We start from the raw sequence: 20,927 nt of genomic DNA, 5'->3' as shown, positions 1-20,927 counted from the left end.
AGTGTCTTGTGACCCCACAGACAGCCAATGAGAGGGCCAGCAGTCGCTACCCCAATTGGGGTCGGGACCCCAAGGTTGAGAATAGCTGACTTAAATGATGTAAACTGGCGATTTGTTCTGATTATCAAACAAACTAAATGAGCTAAAATTGAGATTGATGATTGTATTTGGAATTACATGAATCACACACACACACACACACACACACACACACACACACACACACACACACACGCACACACACACATACACTTGCAGGAGGAAATATCAAATCTCTTCCTCTTTACACTTCACTGACCAGAAAGAACGCTTTGTCCAAACACAACAAAAACATTTAGAACGCTTCAGCGGCGGCACGCTCTTACCCACACACACCCACACACACTGACCTCTCCTGAGTGTCTTGTGACCCCACAGACAGCCAATGAGAGGGCCAGCAGCCGGTGATGTCATTAGGCGAGTGTCGGGGTATTGTTGAGAGAACCGGTGCCGGTGACACCCGACTCCTCTCCACTGTTGGAGGTGTTAATAACGTGTCATTAGCTGTCACTCATTTTCAACATAATCTTAAGTGCTGGTGGTTTAGTGTCATCGCCAAATGTAACAATACCGTTTTTTTCTTTTTAAAGGAAAGAAGGTGAAAAGGTAACACAGGCCGTTAATGCTCTTACAAATATGATGAAACAACTCAGAATGACGTGAAACACAGTCTGAACTTTGCATTCAACAGATTTACCTCCTGCTGATGAAATCAAAGTCAAAGTACAACCCTGAAATGATCTCAACATGACCCAGAGTGAGAATGTAAGAGTCTGGATCATTTGGACCTTGTAAGCAGACTTTATGTGAGTCTGAGTGAGGCCGTGTGTGGATGGCAAGGTTATAATAGTTTTGGATTTTTCATTGTAAATATGATACTGTGTATCAACTCTAGCCCAAGAGCTCTAGCGCCACCAACAGGTCAAAGTTGAATGTTTATTAACTTTTGACCCGTTCATCCGTTATTCACAAAGGATGTATCACTGGAACCCTTGGGCCAATCCGTGCTCAATGGATCCTCAATGGGGTTTTTCACCCATATTGGATTTTCCGCCACCTTTGATTTGATAAAAAAACTTCCATTAATGTTATACTTTATTACATTATTGGTAAACAGTGTATTACATTATTGGGAAATGCACTTTATTACATTGTCTGGAAGTTATTACTGTTGGTGGCGCTAGAGCTCTTGAGCTAGAGTTGATACACAGTATCACCACTTGAACCCAAGTAATGGGTGGTCTGCTGTTAAATTATTACAATATTGGGGAATTATTACATTATCAGGACTTGTGAAATGAAGGCTATCCTGATAATGTAACAACCTTCCATTAATGTTATACTTTATTACATTATTGGTAAAAAGTGTATTACATTATTGAGAAATGCACTTTATTACATTATCGGGAAGTTAATGCATTATCAGGTTTTATTACATTTTCAATGGACTCAAGTGCAGATTTTTATTACATTATCGGGAATTTATTACATTATCAGGTTCTACGGGGCAGATGAAGTTTAGGCAGATTCACTAAATGTATTTAGTTTAATGATAGTCTAAAAACAATATTAGCACATGATCATTATAGCAAAGCATCTTGCATGTGCAGAGAGGGCACACACACACACACATATTGAATTACTCATGCACAGATAGTGAAGTTTGTCACACAGAGACAGAATCACAGATTATTGTAACACGGGGGCGTCCGGGGCACGGAGGTCCTCAGTGATCACTGATAGACAATAAGGAAAAAAGAAACAAAAATATAATTTGACAGTTTTCTTACTGACCTCTTCAAGCCAGTTCAATACTTTATTTAAAAATAAAATAAATGATTACTAAATGTCTTCACATTTTCACTTTGCATCGATAATATTACATCATTGATTCAATATATTGATATACTCGTAGTGTGTATGAACTCAAGAGGTCTGATCGCTCCCAGTTCCAGAAAACAGAGTCTCTTTCAGCTTCATAGTCTGCACATCATCTACGGGATGCATTATAAACTGATTTTAGTCAAATATTTATTATTTACTTCTCTATTTTCCTATGGCAAGCAAGTTTCTTAAGTTAGAAAGCCTGCCGTGAAGAAGCCACCAGAGGCCTTCTGGTGGTCTCCATTTGTCATGTGACCCTGGTCTAAGTCACAGTAAGCCGGACCCTGGACGCTCCATATTTGTTTATCTAATTTTGCATATTGAGATCAGATCACAATGACAGAATGATACGAGATACGAGAAAAGTTGAAGCCAGTGATCAGATCACAAGGTCTTACTTTCTGTTCTTCCTCATATTGTCATGGATAATCAGATAAAGAATGAAGACATAACTTTATGGTTTTATGTTTGTGAAGCAGCTGGTTTGTGATGGAGCCCTGGGCGAGCGAGGTTAGAGGCCTGGAGCTGTTCTCTCTCTCTCTCTCCCTCTCTCAGGGCTTTAATTGGCCCTGAGCTCCCAGCAGGGGGCCATTGTGGACGTAAAGGAAGCTTAGCAGCATGAGGCCAACGGCCAGCCACACACACACACACACACACACACACACACACACACACACACAGGTAGACTGGTGTGTGCAAAATCATGCATGCATGGATTGGTGTGTGTTTGTGGAGCATTACATGTCTTGTGTGTCCATGTTCGTGTTAATGTGTGTATGTGTGTGTGTGTGTGTGTGTGTGTGTGTGTGTGTGTGTTGACCTCCTGTGCAGAAGTCAGGCGTTCCAGCCTGTTGTCTTTAGTCTATCTCAGTGGGGGACAAACACACTCAGGATTAACCAGGCAGGTTAACAAACACACACACACACACACACACACACACACACACACACACACAAACACACACACACTGTTCCATGCTGTGTATTTAGGGTATATGAGCTTCTCATATATTGACCAGTGCTCACAGCCTCACTGCTGTTCCTTCATCACCATGAGCACACACACACACACACACACACACACACACACACACAGACACAGACACACACAGACACACACACACACACACACACACACACACACAGACACACAGACACAGACAGACACACAGACACACACACACACACACACACACACACACACACACAGACAGACACACACACACACACACACACTAGTTTATTCTGACCCAAGTCCACAAGAATCTCCTGTACATTCAGTTTTAGTTGATTTCTTATCACTGAACTATTGTAACTAACATTTGTAATAAATCAATGAATAGTTCAGTTTAAAGTGCCACAGCAGTACAAGCTGTGCAAGCACACCACAGTACACTATTAACTGCATGTAATCATGGCGGCTGCATGGTGGTTTATGGTCACTGTATCAGGGTCTGTGGTTAATGCATGCGGGCAGCCGGTGGTGGAGGTGTTGTGACTGGTTTAAGCCTCATCCGGTAGGCGTTCAAAGGTGTTTTGATGGTTAAAGGTGACATATCACAGACATATTGGTATCAGTGTACAAAATGTTGCTAAAATATATATATCAGCCACCTCTCGCTGCAATGGGTGACTTCCCATATCAGTCAATGTCTATTTCTGGGTATTCTGTAAAAGCTTCTAATGTTATTAACCTAATTTTCATGAGGGAACATGTTTGAGAGGCAGATTGTTTAGTAAAGTCAGAATTAGATGTGTGTGTGTGTGTGTGTGTGTGTGTGTGTGTGTGAACGCAGCATCAGGAGCAATTTGGGGTTCAGTATCTTGCTCAAGGATACTTCGACATGTAGGCTGCCACGGTCAGGGATCGAACCACCAACCCTTCGGTTGGGGGTCGACCCACTCTACCAACTGAGCCACAGCCGCGTCTATGTGTGTGTGTGTGTGTGTGTGTGTGTGTGTGTGTGTGTGTGTGTGTGTGTGAGAGCAGGCTGCTGGCAGTCAGGCAGCCGCCACTGTTGTCCAACAAATCCTGCCGTCCGTCCCCCTGTTATTAGGATCCCAGCAGGGAGGAGGTGTTAGAGGAGGGGGTGGGCAGGTTTAACATCTGTCCCACTGATCCTGAGATAGACCACCAGGTAGCCCACCTGTAGCCCTCTGCCAATCCGTGCTGCCCTACTGAGGGGTAATTAGCTGCTAACTGCTGCCAGGGCTCGAGGCTGTCTGTCGGTTTACATGTCTGTCGGTTATTATTATTATTATATGCTGGCAAAGCATGAGTATTATTCATTCACTGACATGTTATCCATTATTACTGATGATTCTTTACAAGACATGAAGCTGATTAGGACGTCTAATAACAGCAAGGTGCAGAGCAGTCTGTCAAAAATAATCAGAACATTTTTCTGATTGCAGTTTGGTTTGAAAATCAAGTGTCTGTGAATATGTATATGTCTTAGGGGAGATTTAATATTAACCCTTTGATGCACAACATATTGACCCCCCTTCTAATACACAACATGGGTCAAAAATGACCCTCATTCATTCCCATGTTATTTAATGCTGCTGTGTTTCTGTGCTCTATCTTTAGCTCTATCTTTTGATACTAACTTATTTTATGATCAAACATACCAAGTATTCTTTAAATATTTGTTTTTGATAACAACAGATCATTATTTCCATTTTGCCTCTCATACTTTATGAAGAAAAAAGTTTTTGCATTATTACATAGCTAACTACTTGGCTAAATAGCTTGCAACTACTTAGCCAAGAAGTTAGCTAAGTAGTTAGTTTAGCAAGCTACTTAGCTAACTACTTAGCCAAGAAGTTAGCTAAGTAGTAAGTTTAGCAAGCTACTTAGCTAACTACTTAGCCAAGAAGTTTAGCAAGCTACTTAGCCAAGAAGTTAGCTAAGTAGTTAGCTTATCAAGCTACTTAGCTAACTACTTAGCCAAGAAGTTAGCAAAGTAGTTAGTTTAGCAAGCTACTTAGCTAAATACTTAGCCAAGAAGTTAGCGAAGTAGTTAGTTTAGCAAGCTATTTAGCTAACTACTTAGCAAAGAAGTTAGCTAAGTAGTTAGCTTAGCAAGCTACTTAGCTAACTACTTAGCCAAGAAGTTAGCTAAGTAGTTCGTTTAGCAAGCTACTTAGCTAAATACTTAATCAAGAAGTTAGCTAGGTGGTTAGCTTAGCAAGCTACTTAGCAAAAAAAATGGATACGGATAATTTTTGACCCATGTTGTGCATTAGAAGAGTAGTGACACAAAAAGGGATTTTAATTTAAAAAAAAATGAATAAAGGAAAACATAAAATTAGGATGTATGATGATCAAAAACAAACTAATTGAGTAAAACCTGGAATACTGAATGATGAAAATAATTTATTGCAAAGATATAGAACATAAAAACTCAGTCGCTTTAGACCCATGACGTGCATCAAAGGGTTAAGGACACAAATGCTTTATTCTTCACATTAATAGTGCATATAATGCAGCTAAAAAGTACAGTGGGATACTCCTGAGGCTGTGCAAAAAAGTCAATAATAATCAACAATATGGCTTTAGAATATGAGGAAAAATATGAATAATAAAAAGACAAAGGAGAAAAATTCAAAGATTAAAAAACTGACAGTATAAACTTCACGACTCAACTGTCACTTTTAAAAGTTGTTGCCAGGGTGGCGACCGGGTGTTGGTGTTTGGTTGGTGAAATAGTTGCAAGTTTTAGTTTTTTATTTAGTTCCATCTGGTTCTTTGCCAGTTAAATTAATTTGCACATTTTTTTTGCCGTTGTGATTTGCACTTCAGGGCCACCACACATTTCTCTCCCTCAACAGTCGCCATCTTTGCTTGCAGAAGGGGGCGGGGCCACCAACTTAAGTCAGACTTATTAAAATGGCGGACAAGTAAGCTGCAGAGGCTGTAATAGAAAATGGTGAACACAGAACTCTGAAAATTAGAGTTAGTTTTCTCTAAGCACTGTACTCTGACATTAATGGGTTAATAATCTCGAGCAGTTACAGCTTCAATGTCTGGTTCAATGGCACATCAGCACTCATTCACTCACAACAACACTCATTTCACTGAATTAAACCAGCTGGCTGCAGAGGATCAGTAATCCTCCGACCTGCTGCCCGCCACTCGGGTTTTGGTTAACTACGGCAACCCAGAGGCTCTGTTTAATTGGCAGAGGGCGTTCTGACTTACTGGCTACAAATGAGAGCTCAGCAGGTTACCTGGCAACAACAGAGACACATCAAAGAGGTGCTGAGAGGACGACCTGCTGCCACTCCCATACACACCCCCTGCCAAACACACACACACACACACACACACACACACAGTAAAAACGCCTTCAGTATGGTCAAGATGTCTCCTTCATCATCTTTTCATATTAAATCTGGTGTTCCACAGAGGTTGATTTAAGAGCCCTTATTATTTTATTTTAAAATGATCCGCTAATATTGGTAAACCAACCTCTACATGTGTTTATTTGTTTTATTTGTAAGTTTTTGCTTACAAGTTTAAATCAATCAGATATTGAGTTCCGTTTACAAAAAGAAAGGCACGTTGTGACCTTTGCAGAGTCACATTGCTGCACAATCCACATAGCAAAGGTTTATTATTATTCCAGCTCTAAATTCATTATATCGGCCACTTTATGGGTTATCCCAAGGGATGGGTACCAAACTTTTGTACTTTTTCGCCATCGCTAACTGTGCACAACGTCAGCAGCTGAAAGAATGCACCAAGTCTCGGCTGATCATAAACATAGTGATTGTGAATTAACGGCATCTCTAACTGTGCACAGAGTGTTGGTAGATCGTTCGTCCAGTGATCGGAGGGTTGGTGGTTCGATCCCTGACCATGGCAGCTACATGTCGAAGCATCCTTGAGTAAGATACTGAACCCCAAATTGCTTGTGATGCTGCGTTCATCGGAGTGAGAATGAATTCCCAATGGTGGCAGGTGGCACTGTTTAGGGTAGCCTCTGCCACCAGTATGAATGTGTGTCTGTAGTGTAAAGCGCTTTGAGTGGTCGCAAAAGCGACTAGAAAAACGATATATAATATAATATGATATAATACAAAATAACGACAAGTTAAATCGGTCACATGCACACCTCCTCTGAGACATATGACAGCTTTCTGATGCAGCACACTTTGTCCTGAAATTACAATTTTGTTATTGGGTGGCTGTGGCTCAGTTGGGAGAGTTGGTTGGCCCCCAACCGAAGGGTTGGTGGTTCAATCCCTGACCATCGCAGCCTACATGTCGAAGTATCCTTGAGCAAGATATTGAACCCCAAATTGCTCCCGATATGCTGTGTTCATCATTGTGCGAATTAATTCCCAATGGTGGCAGGTGGCACCGTTTAGGGTAGCCTCTGCCACCAGTATGAATGTGTGGGTGAATGAGCGCAGTCTGTAGTGTAAATCGCTTTGAGTGGTCGCAAAGTGACTAGAAAAGCGCTATATAAGTGCAGGTCCATTTACCATTTATTGCAGAGAATTAAGTACTTAGAAAAGGTACAGAAAGTATCAGTAACGGTATCTGTATCGGTTCAAATGTGAACCGTACCCAACCCTAGTTATTAGTGAGTCTTTCTACTCTAAAATGGTATCAGCTGCTAAAATTCCAATGTAGTCAGGCTTGAGATTTCAGATTGGTGCTTTCTGTAGCTCAGGGTCAGTTCATTTAATCAAGGAAACAGCGACAAAGATGGATAACACACCAGTAACATTTCCTGCTCCGCAGCACAAAATCTCCAAACAGCGCCCCGTCTCAGTCCCTCTCCTGCAGACTCACATATGGCTGCTGCTGCTGCTGCTGCTGCTGCTGTGGCCGTTGGGTGATTAACCCCCTGTATGACCACTTAACGCAGCCACAAAAGCTGACTGGGAGCAGATTTGTGTCTCTGCTGGAGGCGAACAAACGTCTGCTGCTCGTTAGACTTAACTTCAGACACGGACCTTTAGATTTACAGGGACTACTGCAGACCTTTTGTATGAAGAAGAGATCAGTGCTCACAATTATCATGTGATGTTTCCTTTCCTGCTACGTGATCCTGATCTGTTGATGGTTGGACTTTCACATCTTGTCTCCTCTACTTATTTCCTCCTCTCTGTTCTTGTCTCCTTGTCTCCTTTGTCTCCTCTCCTCTAATCTCTTTTTATTGTCCTTTCACCTCTGTCCCTCTCTACACTGTAATAAATTATTCTGTAGTCATTTCATTTTACTTAATATATTTGATAAAATGTATTAAATATAAATGCGTCCTTGATTTTGAGGCAGTTGTTTAAGTAACTTTAATATAAAAATGTTAGAAGATGAGGTTTTTGATGAAGATGAAGAGATAGAATCTATTTATTTTGATCAATTTAAATATAATCTTTATGTGCCACCATCTCAATACTGTTTGATGTTTTATTTTGTTGCCACTATTTTTAAATTATTTTATGCTTTTTTGTAAAGTGACCTTGGGTGTTTTGAAAGGCGCTTATAAATAAAATTGATTATTATTATTATTATTATTATGTAATTCTAAATCAAGAGAATTTTGAATGAATCCAACACAATAGAATTAGTCCGTTTTTAATTGACAGGCACTTCCTGTTAAGTTGTTATTAACTCAACTTGTGACGTAGTTAGATTTAATTAATAATATTGCGTGCAATCTGTTGCCTCAATTTTATTGAGTAACTATTGTTGATCTTTTTGTACAGTGTAGTGTAATCTTTGTTCTCTTCACTAATTTCCTTCTTCTCTCCTCCATTCCTTTCCTTCTCTCATTGTCTCATCCTCAACACTTGTCTCCTCTCCTCATTTCCTCATCTCTGTTCTTGTCCCCTTGCCTCTTCCTCTCCTGTCTTTGTCTCCTCTCCTCTAATCTTTTTTCATTGTCCTTTCACCTCTGTCCCTCTCTCCTCTAATCTTTCTTTCTCTTCACTAATTTCCTTCTTCTCTTCTCCCTTCCTTTCCTTCTCTCATTGTTTTCTCCTCAACACTTGTCTGCTCTCCTCATTTCCTTCTCTCTGTTCTACTTTCTCTCTGTCTCCTCTTCTCTTTTCTCCTGTCCTCTCCTGGTATCCTCCTCTCCTGTCTTTGTTTCCTCTCCTCTCTGTTAATGTGTCACCTTGTTGGTATGTCAGTTTGTGAATTAGATACCTAATTATTTCAGCAGTTTTACTGACCTGCTGTCAAATTACAATTTAACTCAGCAGAGGATTGTGCGTGTGTGTATGTGTGTGTGTGTGTGTGTGTGTTCTTGTACTTCCTACATAGTGAGGGCCAGAACACGTTTTTAACCAACAGAGTGGGGACATTTTTGCAAAGTGAGGACATTTTGGCCGATCCTCTCAAAAATAAGAGTTTAAAAACTTAACTGAAACTGTATTGTGTGGTTAACTAAAACTAACTAAAATTACAGTGAAAATGTCCTTCGTTTTCCTCTTTGTCAACTTTTTTCATACATAATGAAGATGGATCAGACAAAGGAAATAAAGGCAAAATTGACTGTGACCTCTTTTAATCTCCCACCCAACAAATACCCCATTACAAAACACTAAAACTAATAAAAAACTAAACTAAAACTAAAGCATTTCAAAAAAATAAATACTAAACTAAAACTGGCAAACTCACTCTAAAAACTAATTAAAACTGATTGAATTTGAAAACAAAAAATCACAATGAAGATAAAACTAATACTAATGAAAAATCCAAAAACTATTATAACTTTTCAAGGGAATTCACTATTACAATGAGGGTCCTCACAAAGACAGAAGTACAAGAATGTGTGTGTGTGTGTGTGTGTCAGGTTCATTACAAACATATAGAGAAGGCAGGGATGTTTTTATTCCCTTAGTTCATCTTCTCAGGCAAATGTCAGTAAGAAATCTTCAATCTTTCAAAATTCCTCCAAACTTTCTTTCTGTGCATGAATAATAACCTCAACACAATGAGTTAGTGGTAGAGTTCCATACAGCTATGGTGTGATATTGTGGATAAGCACAAAATAATAGTTGATAAATGTTTATCTAAATACTAGAATATTATAGAATAAAGTACAAAAAAAAAGATAAACAATAGCTACTCAACGCAACAGATTGCACGCAATATTATTAATTAAATCTAACTACGTCACAAGTTGAGTTAATAACAACTTAACAGGAAGTGCCTGTCAATTAAAAACGGACTAATTCTATTGTGTTGGATTCATTCAAAATTCACTTGATTTAGAATAACATACACATAAAGATTATATTTAATGTGATCAAAATGAGTAGATTCTATCTCAAACATTTTTATATTAAAGTTACTTAAACAACTGCCTCAAAATCAAGGACGCATTTATATTTAATACATTTTATCAAATAAATTAAGTAAAATGAAATGCAGTGTAGAATAACAAAAACTGAGGCTGCAGGACCGACAACATCACCAACTCGATCCAACCAACTGATTGGACACCCCGATCTGTCATCTCACACACACACACACACACACACACACCTGTGAGTCCGGAGGTTTCTCTCCGCCTCAGTCGGTGGTGAGTCTGATGAAGAAGCGTCCTGATGAACCGCTGAAGGCTCCTGGTTTGATTTCTAGTACGTCTCATTGAGGATTTACGTGCATGAAAAAGCCATAAAACTTTTTGAAATCTTGTTTTTCTCCACGCGCTGTTTGCTGACTTTGAAAGTCTGCCGCGCGCATTTACGCACAGTCTGACGCAGCACGTGTAGGACCAAACAGAAGACCTGAGGAATATTTCAGCGAGTTCACGTGAGTTCATGTCTCTGAATAAACTAGGAACATGCACTCGGAGTCCCGGAGTACCTAGTCCGGGTCAGTTAGCAGCTGTTTTCTGTTGTTTGGAGGGTTTTTCGAATAAAGTGTTGCGGGCAGCAGACAGGTGGAGAGAAGAGCGCAGAGGAGGAGCAGAGCTCTCACATCTGCCTAAACACTTTGAATCTAAGATAAGCCTGAGTGAGGAGAAGTTAGAAATACATTTCGGCTTTGTGTTGAAAACTGAGCAGTAATTGAACGCAGATTATTCAGATAAATGGTGGAAACGCAGTATTCTTCCACAACTGAAACTCTAAAATAAAGCAACGGTCCAATGACTTTTTTCTCTCCATATATTTACTATTGTATTTAATTCCATGTGTACAATATACACTACTGGTCAAAAGTTTTAGAACACACCAACTTTTCCAGAATTTAATTGAAAATGATGCAGTTTAATGTCTCAGTGTACTCTGAAATTAATGCACATTTGCAACATTTAAAATTCTTTATTGAGCATGATAGTGTTTTGAAAGTAAAAAAGAAAGACACAAAATGACCAAAAAAAGACACCAAGAGACACAAAATGATTAAAAAAAAGACACAAAATGACCAAAAAAAAGACACCAAAAGACACAAAATGACTAAAAAAAGACACAAAATGACCAAAAAAAGACCAAAAGATACAAAATGACTAAAAAAAAGACACAAAATGACCAAAACAAGACACCAAAAGACACAAAATGACTAAAAAAAGACACAAAATGACCAAAAAAGACACAAAATGACTTACAAAGACATGAAAAGAATTCAAAAATGGACAAAATAGCCCAAGACTCCATAGAGTTAAGTTGTTAACCCATTTCTTGTTCCCTGAAAAAGGCCTACTTGTATAATTCTGAAATGTACATTATTTTTCAGTTTTGGTTAAGCTTACCTTTTTTTATTTACCTCTGGCAGTTCACCACTTACCTTTGTACCCTTTCAAGCTGTCCATTTGACTTGAACTGCTTGAATTTCAATAAAAAAATGGAAAAATTGGGGTGTTCTAAAACTTTTGACCGGTAGTGTATATAATGTAAAATAATCATAATGATAATTTATTGATTTTTATGATTTCCATATTGTCAAATGACTTGAAAATTCATGAACATGCGCTCTGTGTACATGCTGTTAGACGTATACACTATATGGGCAAAAGTATGTGGACATCCTGTCTGTTTGTGCTGGATGGAGCTTCTTCCAGTGAAGGCAGGTTCCAGTCATATATTAGACATCAGTGATGCACATTTAGTGTAGAAGAACTTTAAAAATCACAATCCAGTCACACTGTCACATCTGAGTGTAATATTATAATATACGGGTGTCCACTTACTTTTGGCTATAGGGTGGTGACTGCTTCTGTTTTCACAAAGTTTTAAAATGTGAGAGTAACTTACACTACCGGTCAAAAGTTTTAGAACACCTCAATTTTTCCAGTTTTTTATTGAAAATCAAGCAGTTCAAGTCAAATCAACAGCTTGAAAGGGTACAAAGGTAAGTGGTGAACTGCCAGAGGTAAATAAAAAAAGGTAAAATATAACGTACATTTCAGAATTATACATAGGCCTAATAGTCTTGGGCTATTTTGTCCATTTTTGAATTCTTTTCATGTCTTTATAAGTCATTTTGTGTCTTTTTTTAGTCCTTTAGTCCAACATAAAATGTGATTTTGAATCTTTTTTTTACTTTCAAAACACTATCATGCTCAATCAAGAATTTTAAATGTTGCAAATGTGCATTAATTTCAGAGTACACTGAGACATTAAACTGCATAATTTTCAATTAAATTCTGGAAAAGTTGGTGTGTTCTAAAACTTTTGACCAGTAGTGTAAGTGTTGATCATCACCATATCAACACACAATCAGCTGGCACTGCTGAGTGCACACACACACACACACACACACACACACACACACACACACACACACACACCACACATGCTCCCTCCCTCCCTTCCCTTCATTTACGCAGAAACTCTCCCTGTAGGGAATCCCTCTCCTCCTCCTCCTCCTCCTCCTCCTCCTCCTCCTCATCATCATCGCCTCGTGTTCCAGGACTTGGCCCTTGGCCCTGACACTGTTGACGTTTCCATGGAAACCATGGCCTCTGTTTGGGCCCGTGACCTGTGTGATCTCAGCGACCTCGGAGACAAATCATCTGTGTGGGGTGAGTCTGCTGAGAGTCAACAGCTCACAACAAAAGTGACACAAAGTACTCAAGTATAAGTACACTACAGTATATAAATACTCTGAACAGCTAAATTAACATAATGACAAAAGGTATAAAGTGTTACTCTTCTGGAGGGTTTGTCATTTTACTTAAACTGCAAAATTATTATGACTATTGCACTATACACTGTAACAAACTGCTGTAAGAAAACAGCCAAATTGTGACAGTAACATACTGTTCTCCATTTAAAAAGTATTATACTGTAGAAAACAATGCATTCTGGGCAATATTTGTAGGTAGCTTGCCGTTTCCCATAAAATATAGGATATATATCTATGATATTCTCTAAGTCTCTTCTTCTCCACATTTTTTAATGGCTGTATTTTACTCACTAACTCATTCAGTATATGGTTTATTAAAATTACTGAGGTTACAGTGAAGACAGTGCTTAATTCGTAGTAATTGGCTTTCAGAAAGTAATATGCTCTATTTACAAAAGATGACTGGATTGTATACTGCAACAATATTGCAACTAGCTTCAGTGTTTTAGTCTGCTGTAAAAATCAAAGAAATGCAGGATTTTACTGTAATTCAGTATGTGGTTTTACCACAGTACCATACTGTAAAGTAGATAACTGTAAGGGAACTGTAAAATTAACAGTAGTTTACAGTTATAACATAATAATGCAACATGGTCTCACAGAAATCTGTGAAATAGCCACGGATTTCGCTTAACTCAAAATCTGTGGAATAGCCACAGAATCACTCAAATTTCCGTGAAACTGACACGGATTTCGCTACAATGCAAGTTAATGCCAGTCATATCCCGTGGCTATTCCAACATACAAAGTGATTATGTACATTCACTGAGTGAATATTTACAAAATAAAACATATATTTCTCGCTAGAAATGTGATCAAAATCCATTTTTATGCAGAAACTAAGTCAAAATATTGATTTTTCACTAAAAACGAGAGAACTGTCCGCCATGTTTTTTGTTCAGACCGCTGGAACCTTGAAAATCACGTGACTTGGAACAAACCAATAGGAACAAATATCCATGGAATAGCCACGGGATATGACTGTCATTAACTTGCATTGTAGCGAAATCCGTGTCAGTTTCACGGAAATTTGAGTGATTCCGTGGCTATTCCACGGATTTTGAGCTAAGCAAATCCGTGGCTATTCCACGGATTTTGAGCTAAGCAAATCCATGGCTATTTCACGGATTCCTGAGAGACCAGGTTCTGCAGAATACATGTAGGGGAAACACTGCATAATCCTTTTTGGTTGATATGAAATGTATTTATTTAGCTCCAACTAAACAGCTGCAGGAACACATGGTGAATATGTTAACTGAGGATGTTTAAGCTCCAACCAAAGGTCAAAACACCCAGAACTGTAAGACAACCTTATTGGGGCTAAGATGGATAAACCAATTTTTTTTTTATTATGACCTCTTTGAATCTGGCACCCAACACATAGTCCATTACAAAAAAACTAAAACTAACACTAAAACTAATAAAAACTTAACTAAAACTAAGCATTTTCAAAAACTAAAAACTAAACTAAAGCTAGCAAACTCACTCTAAAAACGAATTAAAACTGACTGAATTGGAAGACAAAAACTCACAACGACATTAAAACTAAAACTAATGAAAAATCCCAAACTATTATAACCTTGGTGTGAACACAGCTTCACTGTGCCAACTGAAGGATGTTTCTACTTTTCTTTAAATACCACATTCAGCCGACTGGGCCTCTGTGTGGCGGCTCATTTATCAAACTGAAGAGTTTCCTGTGAGGACTCTGGGGAACCGAACGCTCAGGCAGGTTCCACGTGAGCGATCTCGTCCCAACAGAAATATCCAGAATAGTTTATATTAAGATTTAATTTTCTCCCCGTCTCCTCGCTCAGTGTTCAATTCATCAAGTCGCTGTGAAATGTAACCGGAGGTTTCTCCTCCTTAACGATCTGGAGACCACGAAAGCGCCGGAGCACGACTTTTTCATGACGTCAAAAAAAGACACAAAAATGACCAAAAAAGACACAAAATGAGTAAAAAAAGACACAAAATGACTAGAAAAGACACAACAACAGACACAAATGACCAAATAAGACACAAAATGACTAAAAAAAGACACAAAAGACACAAAATGACTAGAAAAAAGAGACCAAAAAAAGACAAATTGGCAAAAAAGACACAAAATGACCAAAAAAGACACAACAACAGACACAAATGACCAAATAAGACACAAGAAGAGACACAAATGACTAGAAAAAGACACAAAATGACTAGAAAAAAGACACAAAATGATGAAAAAAAGACAGAAAATGACCAAAAAAGACACAAAAAAGACATGAAAGGGATTCAAAAATGGACAAAATAGTCCAAGACTCCATAGAGTTAACAACTCAGGCTGCAGTTCCTCTGCTGTCCACTAAATGCTTCTCCCAAAAAACTTGGACTGTGTCCATGTGAAGAGAGATAAAAAGTTGTTTCTGCTCACAACAGCTCATTTCTAGTGGTGGAAGACAATAACTAGATGGTACAAGTACATTTAGTTCTATGTTGAAATACTATAATTTTTTTCTGTTCATAATGGAAATCATCATGTAAACTAAAGCATTAGAATACATCAAATATCATTAAAATAAAAGGAAAGCTTAAAAATGTCATGCAAAATGCAATACCAAAAGAGTCCAGCCAAAATATATTGTTCAAAAGTTAAATATTTTTAAAAAAACATGGATAGTTTTCAATAATATCACATATCAGTGTATCCTTCTGTTCATGAGTATATTTACTTAATTTAAATACTGTAAATGTTATTTTATTGAAACAGAGAACTTCCACACTGCAGTACTGCTGAAGTAAAGGATTGTGATACTTCTTCATTCACCTTTTCTAATGTGGGATCTTTAAGAAATACTTTTGAAGATTGATTGACAGGTGTCTCAGCCTATCAGACTCAGTTCTGCTGTTGTTTTTCTTATCCCACCCGTAAAAAATGTCAAGTCCTACAAATATTGCATATGTAAGGACACAGAAGGACACATAACCAGCAAGGGATCACAACTTAAAAGTAACATTACTCTGTCTGTCTGTCTGTCTGTCTGTCTGTCTGTCTGTCTGTCTGTCAGAGTCTCAGTGTGTTTTGAAAAGCTCTTCTCCTGCTGGTCTGATGTGGACTGAGCAGCTCTCCCCTCACCTCCAGAGAAACAAACAGGTATCAGAACTCAGCATTTTACAGTATATCATTTTTATACACTACTGGTCAAAAGTTTTAGAACACACCAACTTTTCCAGAATTTAATTGAAAATGATGCAGTTTAATGTCTCAGTGTACTCTGAAATTAATGCACATTTGCAACATTTAAAATTCTTTATTGAGCATGATAGTGTTTTGAAAGTAAAAAAAAGATTCAAAATCACATTTTATGTTGGACTAAAGGACTAAAAAAAGATACAAAATGACCAAAAAAAGACACAAAATGACAAAAAAAGACCCCAAAAGACACAAAATGACTAAAAAAAGACACAAAAAACACAAAATGACTTCCAAAGACATGAAAAGAATTAAAAAATGGACAAAATAGCCCAAGACTCCATAGAGTTAAGTTGTTAACCCATTTCTTGTTCCCTGAAAAAGGCCTACTTGTATAATTCTGAAATGTACATTATTTTCCAGTTTTGGTTAAGCTTACCTTTTTTTATTTACCTCTGGCAGTTCACCACTTACCTTTGTACCCTTTCAAGCTGTTCATTTGACTTGAACTGCTTGAATTTCAATAAAAAACTGGAAAAATTGGGGTGTTCTAAAACTTTTGACCAGTAGTGTAATTCTAGAGAGTTGTTTTAGACTTTTGACTTTAATATGTATTTAATAATGTTGCAGCTGCAGGACACTCTGCTGCAGAGGGAGGAGCAGCTGGCCAGACTGCAGGACGAGAACAACAAACTCAGAGAGTTCCTCAACTCTTCTTTTGTGCGGAACCTGGAGCAAAAGGCAAAGGTTTGTTTACCATCATCTCCGTTTATTCTTCCTAGGAAAACTTTTACTGTGTGATTTGTATTATAACTTAAGGAATGTGATGACAAGTGTTGCTGACACATGACATCAGCAGATGATTACCCCTAACTTGACTCATTTAGTGGCTGGATAGTTAGCAAGTGGATAAAAATGGCAGTTGTTTGTGCTGCATTGCATCAATGTGCACTCAAAGTTCCTCTGGTGCTGGGAGAGTACCTACTCAGAAAAGGTTTAATGGGCGTTGATCTATCGGATATACACTGCAAAAAATGAAAAGTTGGGTGAACTCAAAATTTCAAGGCAACAAACTTCGATAAAATTTTAAGTTGGACAGTTAAACTAAATATTTTAAGTTTTGTTTTTGAGTCTGCTCAACTCTTTTTTTTTTTAAATATTATTTTTTGGGCATTTTTATGCTTTTATTGAAAGTGATAGAGTGAAAGGGGGTGATAGAGGGGAAGACATGCGGCAAAGGGAGCTAAGGCCCGAACCCGAACCCGAACCCGGCTCCGCCGCAGCAAGGACTCAGCCTTAGTGGTAAGCGCTCTACCAGTGTGAGCCACAGGGACTATAAAAAATACTGTTTTGGCTGATATATACATTTACGGTGTTTCATTGTTATTGAAACTGAATTAACCCATTTATCATTTTAGGGTCTTTTACTGTCATGGTTTAGCAGTTTTTCACTGTAAAATCTACAGACATTTTTTTACAGTGTATCAGTTTGATAAAGGTAGAAAGGTAATAATTCCCTTCTTGTTCTGTCCCTGCTGTAGAAACTGACCACTGATGGGAGGAGGAAGCTGAAGAGAAACCTGATGAACGTTGATGACAGAGCTTTCCAGAACCGCAGTCATGAGGTTCTAACCTCCCAGCAGGTCAGCAAGAGAGTCTGTAGGAACCTCACTACCGAGTTCTGCTCCGAGTCCTCTCAAAACTCAGAACCAAACCTGGACCTCTGGGTTCTACGAACGCTGGGACTGAAGGACCGAGACACCATCGACACGTCGTCCAATGACTCGTCGTCCGGGTCCAGCCTCGGGAGTTTAGTTCATGACGCTGCAGTCTCCTCTTCCTCGTTCTCTGAGTACGCTCTCAACGCCTCCGTCAGCCCTTCAGGCCCAACGTCTACACCAAGGTTATAATAGTTCTGTATTTTTCATTAGTTTTAGTTTTAATTTCGTTGTGAATTTTTGTTTTCAAATTCAGTTAGTGTTAGTTAGTTTTTAGAGTGAGTTTGTATAGTTTTAGTTAATTTTTTATTTTTTGAAAATGCTTAGTTTTAGTTTAGTTTTTATTAGTTTTAGTTTTTTTCTAATGGTCTATGTGTTGGTGCCAGATTCAAAGAGGTCATAATACATTTTGCCTTTATTTCCTTTGGTTTATCATCTCAGCCCCAATAAGGTTATTAACTGTTTTGAATTTTGGTTTGAGTGTAGACATCCCAGTCTCAGTGAACATATTCACCATGTGTTGCACGTTCAAATAGAAACACTGAATTAAAATAAATAAATAAATTAAATTAAATTAAATTTGAAAAAAAAACAGGCAGTCAACCCAAAACGAGGACAACAACATATGCCTATATATATATATATATATATATATATATTTTTTTTTTTTTTATTATTATTATTATTTTTTTATTTTTTATTTTATTTAATTTATTTATTTATTATTTTCCTGTCTGTTTTTGGTGTCTGTCTCGGCTGTTTGTAAGTGTTTGTATTATATGTTGAAAAATTTAAAATTAAATAAATACTTTAATAAAAAAAAAATTAAAAAAAAGAAACACTGAATTATGAATGAAAAAGTTGACAAAAACTAAAACTAAGGACATTTTCACCATAATTTTAGTTAGTTTTGTAACCACACAATACAGTTTCAGTTAGTTATCGTTTTTTTAAAAACTCTCGTTTTTTATTTAATTTCAGTTAACGAAAATGTTTTTTCAATTCTAGTTTTCGTTATTTCGTTAGTTTTCGTTAACTATAATAACCTTGGTCTACACCTTCTTCTGTCCACAGCTACTGCCAAAGGTCGACACAGCAAACTGATTGTAGGTACAGTACTGCCCAACGCCAAGAAGCAAACTGCTGTAATCCTTCCAAGTCTCCTCAGAGCTGCACAACTTCTCCATGTCAAAACTCTGACCTCACTGTAATCATTACAACTGCCTTCCAGACTCCACCACTATCACAAGAACTACCCTTTACCCAGTCACCAGGCAGACCAGAGATCAGTCAAGTCCAAACTTTGGAGGGAAACCCAGCAAACCATGCGGCCTACTGGCCACCATCACAGGACACAATACAGTTCAGTCCACCAGGAGACCATGGAGTCCCTTTCTCCCCCATCTCGTCTTCAAGTCCAGTCACCAACCAGCTGTGGACACCTGTCCGTAGCGTCTGTCCTACGAGTCCGTCAGAGGTATCTCAGCCCCCCGCCACGCCTCAGACGCCTCGCAGCCGGACAGATTTGGCGTTCAGTATGTCCCTCAACCCGTCCAGCAGCGTCAAGACCCACAGCTTCCCCCAGGGACAAGCCTTCATCAGGAAGAACACCGAGGGACGCTGGAACTTCACCTGGGTGCCCAGACAAGGACCATAGGCAGCTCAGAGAAGCTCCAGGATTCGTCTTGTTAACTGAACAAGTGTCCCAGGCCAAACTGTCAGGACTCTAAGTTCATGTTGAACTTGTTGATGATGAACTTGTTGCTGTCTCCTAAGACTTTGTTCATTGTGATATTTTGATTATACCGGACAATGGAAGCAGTAGAACAAAGGCTAGAAAAGACCCTGATTTCCACCGGGTGCGTTACTGCAGCGTCACGTCAGCGTTGCGTACGCCGTTGCAAATAGGTAACACTCTAATCAATAAGAGCGTTTCCACCGGGCGCGCTGCGTAACGTTACAGCAGCGTCACGTCAGCGTCTCTACGCGAGCATTATGTAGGACTTCTATTTCTCCGCGAGACGCTGCCAAACCGCGTGAATCTCAACAGAGCAGATCGCACCAGACAGGAAGTCCGACTCAGAATCAGCGTAAAACACTTCCGCCCCTTTCAAAATAAAACACAATACGCAGTTCATGCAGCCTAAAACTACTTCACATCAACATTATGTTATGACCGGGGCACCAGATCATCAATCAATCAATCAATCAATCAATCAAAGGGTCTCAGAGGATCGGCGACACGGACGACAAGAGACTGATTGTTTAAGTGGAACATCATACAATCATTTATGACATAACATATTGTTTTTATAAGGATAGATGGTCAGATCAACATGTCTTTCACGTCAGGGAAGCAAAGTAAGCTGTTGGTTGTTGTTGTTTACTTTATACACACAGTTTATCCATAGACTGTATAAATAGAGTTTAGAGTTTATCACGGGATCTTGCGGTCTCCCGTATGGTCAGGATTATCGCGTGATCTCGTTATCTGGCGTGTATACGACCGGCTCGCTAAGCTGCCGTGCTGCTGCTGTAACGCGCCCGGTGGAAATCCCCAGTAAGACTTTGTTCATTGTGATATTTTGATTATACCGGACAATGGAAGCAGTAGAACAAAGGCTAGAAAAGACCCTCAGGCAACACAGACACACAGTTAGTTCTTGAACTCCCCTCAAAGACCCTGATGTGATCAAATATGATGGAAGTACCTGTTCCTCTAAAAAACATTTTTGATTTTTAAAACTTCATGATCATTATATCAAGAATCTAATGTGGATTTCATAAAAGCTGCGTTACATTATGTTCAATGTGATAATTTAGAAAGTTTAGAAACATAAGAGTAGAAGAGAAACACACAAAAAAATCAATTGTTAAACTGTCGTACTGTGAGAATAACCAACTTGTTTTAGAAGCTAACTGTGGGCGTCATGTAACATTTTACATTTTAGGTACTTAGTCAATTACCTTGCAATGAGTGTAACACTGAAATTAACTGAACTGCCTAAACTGTCTATAAGCT

General features: G+C 38.6%; 1 protein-coding gene across 1 annotated transcript; it reads left to right on the top strand.

Moving 5' to 3' along the window:
* The first annotated feature begins 10,431 nt into the window (after positions 1–10,431).
* gmnc (geminin coiled-coil domain containing) lies at positions 10,432–20,242 on the top strand. Its single transcript, XM_059331419.1, is given in 6 exon segments — positions 10,432–10,702; positions 12,803–12,914; positions 16,063–16,148; positions 16,818–16,934; positions 17,729–18,078; positions 18,932–20,242. Coding segments are annotated over 5 exon segments (1,260 nt in total). The 5' UTR covers positions 10,432–10,702; positions 12,803–12,838; the 3' UTR covers positions 19,563–20,242.
* Positions 20,243–20,927: the final 685 nt, after the last annotated feature.

The sequence above is a fragment of the Centropristis striata genome, chromosome 4 (assembly GCF_030273125.1).
Source record: "Centropristis striata isolate RG_2023a ecotype Rhode Island chromosome 4, C.striata_1.0, whole genome shotgun sequence".
NCBI classification, from domain to species: domain Eukaryota; kingdom Metazoa; phylum Chordata; class Actinopteri; order Perciformes; family Serranidae; genus Centropristis; species Centropristis striata.
This window is presented reverse-complemented; position numbering and strand designations above follow the sequence as displayed.